This window comes from Podarcis erhardii (genome assembly GCF_964252035.2).
Source record: "Podarcis erhardii genome assembly, chromosome: 6".
NCBI lineage: Eukaryota > Metazoa > Chordata > Lepidosauria > Squamata > Lacertidae > Podarcis > Podarcis erhardii.
In genome coordinates, this window is record NC_138510.1 from 30,360,134 (window position 1) to 30,372,409 (window position 12,276).

General features: G+C 45.3%; 1 protein-coding gene across 1 annotated transcript in view; it reads left to right on the forward strand.

The window, feature by feature from the left end:
- The first annotated feature begins 207 nt into the window (after nt 1-207).
- The window catches only part of SNTA1 (syntrophin alpha 1), a 61,845-nt gene continuing 49,776 nt past the window's right edge, over nt 208-12,276 (forward strand). The window contains exons 1-2 of the mRNA XM_081866799.1: nt 208-567; nt 4,551-4,736. Of these exons, the coding sequence (XP_081722925.1) occupies nt 294-567; nt 4,551-4,736 (460 nt within the window). The 5' untranslated portion in view covers nt 208-293. The remainder of the gene's footprint in view (nt 568-4,550; nt 4,737-12,276) is intronic.

Consider the following 12,276-nt stretch of genomic DNA (forward strand, 5'->3'; position numbering starts at 1 on the left):
CCGGGGCGGCTTCCGGGCCTGCGCGAAATGAGTCTGGGGTGTTTCTCCAGACGGGGCGTCGCCCGACCAGCGCCGACGGGCCACGTGCCGGCGGGTCCCTCCCCCCGGGCTTGGAGGGGAGGGTCCGGGGGCGGGTCCGGGGGCGGGGCAGCGGCGGGCGGTGGCTGCTGCTGCTGCTCGCTCGGCTGCCCGTCCGCCCGGCCGGTGGCTTCTCGCTGCGCGTCCCGGCTCCACTCCAGGCAGGCAGGCAGGCAGGAGGCGGCGGCGGCGGCTAGCCGAGGAATGCGCTGAAGATGGCGGCCGGCCGGAGAGCTCCCAAGAGCGGCTTGCTGGAGCTGCGGGCGCCGGGCGAGCAGTGGCTGCGGGTGCTCGTCACCCTTTCCGACGACTTCTTGAGCGTCAGCCCCAGCAGCAAGGGCGCCGACGAGCCGCTGCAGCCGCCGCCCAGCCCCGTGCAGCTGAATGGCGGCGAGCCGGGCGCCCCTGTCCCGGACTCCCTCGCCAACATCAAGCGCACCGTGCGGATCGTCAAGCAGGACGTCGGAGGGCTCGGCATCAGTATCAAAGGTCAGGGGCGAGGGACGGGACGGGGGGCAAGAGCCAAAGGACCCGGTGGCTCGCCAGTTTGAGCAGTTTCGCTTTTCCCGCCCCACTCTTTTCTCGCTCTCAACCTGCTGTGCGCCCCGGGCGCCCGGACAGACTTGGGAACGAACCTGCATATCTCTCCAGAGCCGAGTTTGCCTCCGCCGGCTGCGGGAGTGGATATTTTTGGGCACTCGGCAATCGCCTCGCCTCTGCCCTGCCCCTGCGGTGGCGGAGATGACACTGGGCAAACTTGAGCCGTGTGTTCGCCACTTCGGGGCTCTTGCAAACATGTCAGTTTAAAAGGGAAAAAAGCTCCGAGGGACTGGGGCGCATAAGCTTCTGGGGGAAGTCTCCATTTCAGTTCTGATGAAGCGCGGGGTATTAACTGCAACCGCTTTGGGAGCTGCTTAGCTGCCCGGAAGGAATTGGAACGGTGTTAAAGTTGGGAACGTGGTGGTTAGGGACCCCGAGGAGTCTTGCATTCTTCCTGTAGGTCCAATCCAGGCATCTCACGAACGTGCTAACTGAACGTTTTCTAAGAATTTTATTGCACAACCAAGTGGAGAAGGCATTCTGTGTTGCTCAGAGTTTGCATGCTTCATTGGGAACGCTGGTTAATTAATAAGTGACTTAAAAAAAATAAGACTGTGAATTTGTAGTCTGCTGGACCAACATAGCTATCTGATCCTGATTCCATCAGTAGCAACATTGTAATCAACACAACATAGTATCAACACAAATGTTTCTTCTCAATTTAGATTGTTGCAGAATGCAAACAGAATTGTATTCAGTGTTACTCCTGCTCAGAGCAGATCTGTTGAAATTGATGAACATTTGTGTTAATTTCAATGAGGCTACTCTGTGTAAAACACAGTTGGAGACGACCAATTGATTAGATTTACAAGACATCAGTGCTGCAAAGGCCTTTGACCATATAAGCAACAAAAATTGACTTGGCTGACAACTGAGCTTTGAATCTCAGCCACTTAGTACTGAATTTAATGTGGTATCTGAAGAGCCACTTCATAGGATGATCAGTTCCCATGCAGAGATGATTTACATGTAGGGTAAAAAAAACTTTGGGTGTGAAGTGACCCTGGCAGTGCAGTCTTATACATGTTTACCAAGAAGTAAATTCTGTTATGCTCACTGGGACTTAATCCCAGGTAAGTGCGTATAGGATTGAAGAAGAAGAAGAGAAGAGTTTGGATTTGATATCCCGCCTTTCACTCCCCTTCAGGAGTCTCAAAGCAGCTAACATTCTCCTTTCCCTTCCTCCCCCACAACAAACACTCTGTGAGGTGAGTGGGGCTGAGAGACTTCAAAGAAGTGTGACTGGCCCAAGGTCACCCAGCAGCTGCATGTGGGGGAGCGGAGACACGAACCCAGTTCCCCAGATTACGAGACTACCACTCTTAACCACTACACCATACTGGCAGCCTAAATGACCTGAAAACTGTGTAGATTAACTTTGTGGCTGTATAAAATCCCAACTTTCTAATAATGGGACTGCTCAGTGCTCAGGTGTGCACTTTGGCTTCAGAAACTTTCAACACCCATGTGTGTGCTTTACACACACATTATGAACAGTCCCATCAAACGGAAGAGGTCAGTTGTCTGATAATACCAAGTAAACTGTCCACTACTTACTCGCAACTACACAAGCTCAGCTTTGTATATGCAATATTCTCTTACTAGTTATTAGTTAGGAATCTAATAACATCTAGGGGAGAGGGTCCCCTACCCCACCTTACCCCACTGGCTAGATCTAATAACATCTAGTCAGAAGGTCCCCTACCTCACCTTAAGAACTGGGTAATGTTCTCTGCAACCCTAGAAATGCCACACAAGTGGAAATTCTGGGAGGCCTGAAGTTAGTTCTGGCAGCATTTTTAGCGTAACATGTGCCATGTGAGTTGATGCAAAGCTTTGCCCTCCATCACATACAGCTGCCTTCTCAACCCTAGCCTCTAAAAAGGATTTGGGCTGCAAATGTGAACACCCTTACTTTGGACTATGCCCCATTGTATCTCAGTGGAACTTAACTCTTAAGTAGATGTGTACAGGATTGCACCGTCAAACACGTAAGGCTAGATCCTGGAAAACCTCTTGTATGATAAATGATGGTGTGAAAATTGAAACTGCAGAGAGATCTAGAAACTGAGACATTTGCCAAGTACATTCTTTATTTCTTAGTTGTGTATTTACTGGTAGAATGCATGCCTGCAGTTGGGCTAGATGGAAGCATACTTTTGCATCAGAAAAGTAGGCCATGTTCTCACTTACTTTTTAGTCTAGGGAGTTCATTTCTTGTAGGTCTAGAAAGCAGGACAGGGACACTTTTACAAATCAAATATGCATTCCAGTCACCGGAATTATAAATGTCAAAAATTCAAGTACTACTTGTCAAAAGTGCCAAAGATTTAACGAAGAAAATTAGCATGATAGAAGATTCCGTGAGTAATGGGAGATCCATGGGGGCATAAACTTGAAGATTCAGGCCCCTTTGTTTGACCTTCAGAATTGGGGGAGACAGCACACCTTGTGGAGAAAGTGGGTCTCTGGTTTTTTCCTGCAATAGCAATTGTGTAAGGAGGAGATTTATGACTACATTAGTAACATTTTATTTGGCCTTTAAGTAGCAATGTAAGGTGGAGGAACTGACATTATTCAGACTCATGCATCTGATGAAGTAGGCTCCAATCTCAAAGATTTATATGCTGCAGTATATCTGTTTGTCTTTAAGGTGCAACAATGCATTTTGTTTTGTTGCAACCAATGAATGCAGCTGCTGCTCTGAAATCCATTTAGCAGCATTAAATGACTTGAAGATCATGCAGGTTGAACTTCATGACTGCATGAGATCTACTAATCTAGATTTCTTGGCAGTGTGGTTGCTTAATGCACAGGTGTCCTCAGTTAAGATCCTTTCAATTAAGAGCTAAAATAGAGTATTCGTGTAAAATTTAGACATGCATTTATATCTTTTAGATTAACTTGTGGACCCCATTGTTAAATTACATTATGCATGTAAAATTAGCATACTATCTTTCTGTCTGTGGGGAGTTTTTTTGCTTTTCAAAATGAAGGTACATTCGAAACATGTAATACCCTTGACTATTGGAGTTTGACCATTGACTCAAAGCTTGTGTTTCTTCAGATATTATTGGATTCAGCATAGTCAAAGATGCTGGAAGTTGGAGTCCAGCAACAGCTGAAGAGCCACAGGTTTTCCACCCTGCTCTTAAAGAGCTACCATTCTGTTTAGCTAGTACAGGGTAGTGACTCTGAGCAATATTCAAGTGCATTATTCTTGAGCTTCATGTCCACAGGACACTCTTCAAAATTTTTAAATGTTTTTTTTAAAAATTGCAAATAAAAATCAGCATTTTTTCCACTGAAGCCAGTGGCTGCTAGGGTTGATTCATTGGCCCCTAATGTCTTAGGAGAGGGGATATTTTTGAATATAAATCTTTGGAATAAATGCATAATTCATTTATATGTTGCTCACAGCTTGGTACATTTGATTGCTGCAAACTACAGGGCACCTGTATGCAGCTGTTGCTGATCCATTGATCTATAAACATACTAATATAATTGTAGAATTGGTCCATGGGGCACAGTCTAGAGTGATAATCTTATAAAATACTGTGCAATATGGCATCTCTTAAAACGAAGCAAAAAACTGCACAGGTAACTTCTATCTTCTTTCCTTTTACTAGTGTACCAGTTGGGGGGTATGGAAGCCTTGCACACTGAATATTTTGTTAAGCCATGTGTTGCTCCTTTCTACAGCAGGACTGGGAACCTGTGGCATTCTGGATGTTGCTGGGCTCCCATCAGCCCCAGCTGCAATGGCCAGTGGTTAGGGATGACGGAGAATGCATAGGGTCTTCACTCCTCATCTTCGTATTCTTTGAAATGCAACACCTGACTTGTTTTCCTTTTTTGGCTTTTGCTTCAAGGTGGCCGGGAAAACAAAATGCCCATTCTGATTTCCAAGATTTTTAAGGGGCTGGCTGCAGATCAGACGGAGGCCCTGTTTGTAGGAGATGCCATCCTTTCTGTCAACGGTGGTGACCTCTCTGATGCGACACATGATGAGGCAGTGCAAGCATTGAAGAAGACTGGCAAGGAAGTGGTCTTGGAAGGTAAGCAGGCTGTATTGCGGATGGGCTGAGATGTTGAGGATCCCTGCCCTTTTCACTTCTGAACTTTTACCAACAGAATCCTTGGTTCACTCTGTTCCTGTGCAGTGCACAGGTGAATAATCTTCCTAGTGATGCTCCCCAGGTTTACTGAAGCAAGGGCCAACCTGGAGGATGTGTGGTGGTGACTAATATTTTAAGATAGTTTAAATTAATAGAATGCTGGGGTGAAACAAGTGCTCTATACTACTTGCAATCACGCTAGCACATTTCTGTTCTGTGCCAGGAATGGGGAATCTCTTTCAGCCTGAGGGCCACATTCACTTGTCAACAAGTGTCTGGGGTCCATATTCCAGAGGCAGAAAGGATGCAGAGCAATGGATGTGACTTTCGGACCTTTGAACAGGAGTCTGTATTTCAGCTAAGGAAAAGTCTGAGCTTTCTGTACACACTGCCACACATCTCTCCATCCAGACATTCAAGAGGCATTTCCCCCCATTCAGTAACATGCAGTGATACCTTGGTTCTCAAACTTAATCTGTTCCAGAAGTCCATTCCAAAACCAAGGCGCTCTTTCCCATAGAAAGTACTTCAAAATGGATTAATCCATTCCAGACTTTTAAAAACAACCCGTAAAACAGCACTTGAACATGAATTTTATTATCTAACGAGACCATTGATCCATAAAATGAAAGCAATAATCAATGTACTGTACTGTCAAATAAATAAGACAGTATTGTAGATGATAAAAAAATTAAATTAATTTTTTTTCTTACCTGCACTGATAGTAGTCATTGTTTGGATGGGGGGCTTTTATACATTTCCCCAGTCACACAATCAATCAGTCAGTAGCTGAACTGGGTTCCACACAGTCACAAAAACAAATTAACCGAAAAGGACTCAAAAATGCAAAATAAATAGCAAAAACAAAAGCTTCAGATACAGTGGTACCTTGGTTCTCAAACTTAACCCATTCCGGAAGTCTGTTTGACTTCTGAAATGTTCAAAAAACCAAAGTGTGGCTTCTGATTGGTGCAGGCGCCCAGGAAACAAAAGCCGATAACCACATCAGATGTTCGGCTTCTGAAAAACGTTTGAAAACCGGAACACTTCCGGGTTTTTGGTGTTTGGGAACCAAGGCATTTGAGAACCAAGTTACCACTGTATTCCAGGTAGAAGCACTTGAACATGGCTGGTGAGAGGGGCAGAATCCCAAGGCCTGGATGGAGACTCCTGCAAAAATGCACCTGGTCCCCAGTCCTGAAGTTTCCCACTCCTGTCCTATTCTGTGGCTCCTTTCCTGGCTATGCCAATATGCTTTGCAGAGATACCAGCTGTGTTGGAACACGGAGGCACCTGGGAGAATAGTCTTCGCTGGCAGCTTGCCAGGAGCCTTAGGAACAGACCTAATCTGCCTGCAGATTGGAATACTGGTCCCAGATAAAAACACACGAATGTGCCAGCCTATCTGCTCACACTAGAAATTCTTGCTTTTATCTCCCTTAACAGATTAATTGCAGGTGCCTGCTCTGTCATTCTCTCCCCGCCCTTCATTCTCTACAACAAAAATCTGCCGACTCAACATCTTTGTGAGGAAAAAGTGCAACTCTAGGCTATGTCTCTTAAGCCAACTTGAGGTGCAGCCTTTGTTAACTGCCGAAATCCAGATTTAGCTCTGGAGTCACTTGACGAAAGCAGATATGTATTTATTGTCTCATTTTAGTGAGAGCTTGAATCCTGATGCCGCTCTCTAGCTCTGTAACAGTACAAATCATTGTAGATAGCATAGCTGGTTGTCCTAAGAGGAGTGAATGGCTACAGTAAAGCGCTTCTATCTCTTTGAACATAGGACAAGATCCCAAGTAGAACCGAGATTACTTTTATGTAGAAACATATTGAAAATCATGGTCTTAGCTGCTGTCCCGAGCTTTGAAGTAATCAGAAGATTAATCTTCTAGTTAGTAACTTGATGGGGTTTGATTGTCCGGTAATGAAAGAATATATTGTAGCGTCTCTGTTCTGGACATCAGGAGTTTTATTGATTGGAGAATCTGTAATCTGTAACAGTAAAGAGGTGGAGGAGAGACCCTTCTGAGTCTGTGTTTTTTCCAGATGTATTAGTCTGTCTTTTCTATCGACCAGGAGGATAAGTCTGGTACTGGCTTCATTTCTGCAAAGTCCTCTTGTTACCTGAGGAAACCCAAACAGGTTATAGATCATGTTCAGCGGAGATGTGAACTGCCACAAACAGTTGCAAATATCTGAAAAATGAACTCACTGGCTCAAATATATGGGTCTGCTGCCTTTTCCCTCTCCCCTCCTTGTGTATTGCACATGCCCTTCCTTTTATTTATCACTTGAAATAAATTTTGGCCTGGTTCACCTGTCACACTGAGCCAAACCATGACTTAGCACAAACATTCCTTGGTTGTTTCATTGTTGCACCAAGCTGAGCTAAGCTATAGTTTGGCATGGCATGTTGTCTGAACCTGGGCTTGTGGTTTAGCTCTCTCCACGCTGGCCACAAGCTGTAACTAAGGTTCATTCTTTGACTTGTTACTTGTGGTTAGTATAGAGAGAGGTAAACCACAAGCCCACGGTCAGACAATACGATAAGCCAAACCATGGCTTAGTTCAGTTTGAGGCAGCAACAGAACAACAATCAAGGGGCGGCCACAACCTCTTCCCTATTTAACCCCTGCACTTGTATGCTTGCCCTAAACCATAGTTTGGCTTAGCATAATATCCAAACCTTTGTTTAGTTGTCAGATACAGTGGTACCTCGGGTTAAGAACTTAATTCGTTCTGGAGGTCCGTTCTTAACCTGAAACTGTTCTTAACCTGAGGTACCACTTTAGCTAATGGGGCCTCTTGCTGCTGCTGCACAGCTGCCACACAATTTCTGTTCTCATCCTGAAGCAAAGTTCTTAACCTGAGGTACTATTTCTGGGTTAGTGGAGTCTGTAACCTGAAGCGTATATAACCTGAAGAGTCTGTAACCCGAGGTACCACTGTATCTGGAAAAAGTCTATGACAAGCCTGAATGCAATCAAACAGGGGAAACACAAGCATTCTTAAGAACGACCATCTTTAAGGATGTTATTTATTTGTTTGTTACATTTATGTGCCACCTTTCCTCCAAGGAGGTCAAGGCGGAATACATGGTTTCCCCCCTCCTCATTTAATCCCCACATCAACCCTGCAAGGCAGGTTGGGCTAAGTGGCAGTGACAGGCCCCAAATCACCCTGTGAGCTTCATGGCCCAGTGTGGGTTTGAACCCTGGTCTCCCAGGTCCCAGTCTGACACACTAGCCACTGCACGACACTGGCTTTTCATGGAGGATAAGGCTACCTGTGGCTACTAACTCTCATGGTGATGTTCTGCCTCCAGTGCCAGAGGCAATATGCTTCTGAATACCAGTTGCTGGAAATCACAGGAGAGGAGAGTGCTGTTTCCCTCAAGACCCACTTGCAGGCTTCCCATAGGCATCTGGTTGGCCACTGTGAGAAGAAGATGCTGGAATAGATGGTCCATTGGCATGATCCTGTGGGGCTCTTCTTATGGTCTTATCTCTACTGGATGGGTCTGATGTGAGTTGTAGACCAAACAATTAATGGACACTAGATTGAGGAAGGATGATATAGAATAGTTGGCTCACTCATCGTTGCTGCCCCTATAGTTGTGGACCTGAGGTTTAGAAATTGTGGCCAGCTTCAAACCATGTTTTTGAAAATCCATCTTTCCATTGTGTATAGCTTTAGGGTGGTCTTTGGTACTCGCCCTACTCAAGAGGAGACCCACTGAAGTCAATGGACATGGCAAACTTAGGTTTGTTCGTTTCAGTAGGTCAACTCTTGAGTTGCAATTAGTGCATTTCCACCCTAAGGTTTGTAGAGAGAGGGGAAAGTCTTTTTCTAACTTAAAGGATCGTATTGCTTGCCATAACAGCTCTAAATATTTAGACATTTTTTGGTTTTGATCTAATGCTGAACAGTATAATTTAAAAATTCTCAATTCAGAACCCTCTATTCCTTTTATTAGTATTCCTTACATTTAGGTGACTAGTTTATTGTTGCTATGGTGACCGGAATTGCTTAGAAATTATTGGTTTTCTTTGTAATGCCGTGTGGTCTTGTTTGCTTATACCTCTAAATATTTAAAAAAAAGGGGGGAGTGGTCATTCAGTGGATTTCCTGCTAAGCTGGGATGTGATTCCTTAGTGCCCAAGAAAAAAGGAAGTTTAATGTAAGAAGAGAGAGACTGGGAAGAATTTCAGCTTGCCAGATGGAATGCTCCCCATCTCCTCTCCCTGCACGCTGTTCTCGGTGTGGGGGAGTCCTCTGATTCCTTCCAGAGCCAATTTGGGGTGCATGCAGGGTGGTGAGGGGGCAAGAAAGCCCCATTGTGCTAGTGGAAGTCCTTGAATGCAGCCCATTGAACTGTTTCCAATGTTAGTCCTACTCAGAGGACACCCACTGAAATTAATGGGTGTGACTAATTAAGGTCCACTAAATTCACTGGGTCTATTCTGGGTAGAGTTTTGCTGGAATCACCCCTGGGGCTCCAGTCCTTGTTTGGCCTTGTAGCTCATTGAGTGTTTCCCTCGCCCAAGGTTTCTCCCTTGGCCTTGTCCTTACATTTCAAGCTCACCGGGAGGGATAAAACGGTGTGTGAGAACAGGGAACACAGCATGCCACATCCTGAACTTCTTGAAGGAAGGGTGAACAGGACAAAAATAAGACACATGCAGCTAATCCCATTTCCATCAATAGAACCTTTTAATTTGAGATGTCATGTATACCTAACAGTACTTGGAGGCATTCGACAAAGCAGTCTGTCTGTGCCTGTGAATATCTTGACAAGTATTTAAAACAGGTCCTTCTCCTATCGCAAACCACCAGGCATAGATCCCCTTCTTCCATGGCACTGTCCACTTTGATTATGATGAATAGGCAACTGATGAATGTCCAGGGACCTGAGAGAACAGGGTGCAGGACTTGGTGGAATTTGTTCTGGCAGGGCGACATGATGCTCCCTAGCTGCTGTTCAGCTCCTATCATGTCCAGCTAGCATGGCCAGTGGTTATGGAAGTCAGAGTCCAGCAACTGGAAGGCACCACGTTGGCTATTTCTGAGTTACACATTTTTGGTGCTCCCTGGGGTGTTAAGTGTGAAGATCTCATAATGTTCCAGGAGGTGGGTGGAGAACTAAGAACTTGCTGTGTTTTGTTTATTTTGCTGTCTTGAAACTGAGAGCGCGAGGACTAGAAGGGGCAATTTGCAGGAAATTGATCTTTCTGTTTCCACTTAACAAGCAAGAGGTTGCTCCGAAAGGGTCTGCTTTTACACGGGCTTTGAGGAAATCACAACACATTCTTCATCGTACATTGCGTTGTGTGGTTGTGGCTCTCTCAAACGTTTTCTTATTTGTTTCATTTAATGTAGATTTATGTCAGGTTTGTTATGGCCTGTGGTTGAGCAAATAAACTTCTAAAAATGTTATATAATAGCAAATACTAAAAAAAAAAAATATAATTTTTTACGTCTCTGTGGCTCTTTTGCTGAAAGGAAACTTAAGTCTGGGAGGCAGCTGGGAAGGTGTGATAGGTTTCATTTAACAGTACCATACTGATAGTGGTCACTTAGCCCTGCTTCAAAAAATTATCTTGAACTACTGGGAAGATATCAGTTAGTTGGCATAATCCTGTTGCATGTAGTTAACATTATTTGCACATCATGTTAGTTAATAAGACCACACCTGCATGCAATTGTTTGCCACGTTGCATTTATTTTACTGGTAACTTTGTGAGTGTTCTCCAGGGCAAAATACCTCAAGTAAGTCTCAGAAAAATTACAGCTGAAATATCTTTTTTAAGTGGAATCCATTTCTGACCGCCCCCCCCCCCAGCCTCCTTTTCAGTCACACTTCTGCAAAACAGACAGGCTGTTGCGTAATTAATCAGTTGCCCAGTTAAATCTGCATATAAATTAAGCTGACGATGGGGAACCAGATTTCGATGGAACGCTGCTCCCATCATTCCTGACCATTGGCCATGTTGGCTAGGGCTGATGGGAGTTGGCTAGGGCTGATGAACATCTGGAGGGCACCACGTTGACTGCCCCTGATATCTCTATCAGTTTGTGTTGGGGCAAGGGGTACTGCTAGTGGGTGGGCAAAATCCTGTGCACCCCAAGGGATCATCATGCCCTAAGGTCCACCTCACATGGTGGTTCCCTGCAGCAACAGCTGTTTTCCCAGAACCAGACCTTAATTTGTGAGGGACACTTGTGGTTTTTAATCCCCTTGGGCATCCATTTCACATATTTGCAGAAGTGTTTGCAAGCAATGCTGGCTCAAAAACCTCGACCATTTTTCAGCTGGACATGGAGCTGTTTGTGCATCCCTACCAGTTACCTTGGCTGCTCATCACCCTTCCTAAAGAGATCTGTATACATTCTGGGTCTTTGCTAGACTCTCCTGTCTATTTCTCCCATTCTCCAGTTTGTAAGTTATTCCCCTCCCCACTTTCCAGTCTCTGCTGAGTCCAAGCTGATTTTAGCTGTGCTCAGCCGTTTCAGCTGATTAGCTGCGTTTCCCCTCCTCCCTTGTTTTTGCTTCTTCTTTCCCCAAAGCCCACAGAACCACACATAGCTTTGTGGAATGTGCTGCTCTGCCCTGCCGATCTCATTGAGTTTTATAACCTAAAGGGAAACACAAAACCCCTTTCTTTCGGACCTTGCAAGCATTGCTTCGTCAAGCTGCTAGCTGGGTACAACACTTTCTTTGTTTCTCTTTTATTTCCTAGGCAAAAAGAAAAACGAACTTAAAAAAAAAAAGCCCCAAGTTTCTGATCCAAAAGTAAAGTAGAAGAGATTTGGCCACTTAAATAGAATTGTAGAGTTGGAAGGGACCACAAGGGTCATCCAGTCTGACCACCTTGCAAGGCAGAAATCATTTGCCCAATGTGGGGCTCGAACCCACAAACCTGAGATTAGGTGTCTCATGCTCTACTGACTGAGCTGTCCAGCATCCTGGAGGGCTTGTAGGAGGGCTTGTCCTAAAAGGCTAAAAACGTCGTGAACCTAGAAAGCTGCTTTATACTGAGTAAGACCACAGCAAATCTAGCTCAGTATTGTCAGCACTGGGAGTGAGGAACCTCTGGCATGCCAGACCTCCCCATTTGGTCCGCCAGGATACCTGCCCTACAAATATGATTTCAGGTATGGGGGCAGGAAGAATCCTGGCTCAGCTGAAAGGGCATTTGCAGTCTTAACACCGCAATTTTCTTGCCAACCCAACCAACCACTGCAGCAAATTTCTTGCTATCAGTATGCCCATTAGTCAGAGCCAGTGTGTGTGTGTGTGTGTGTGTGTACATTGCACAGTTATCCCATAAAGGTAAAAGGACCCATGACCATTAGGTCCAGTCGTGGCCGACTATGGGGTTGCGGCGCTCATCTCGCTTTATTGGCCGAGGGAGCCGGCGTTTGTCCACAGACAGCTTCCGGGTCATGTGGCCAGCATGACTAAGCCGCTTCTGCC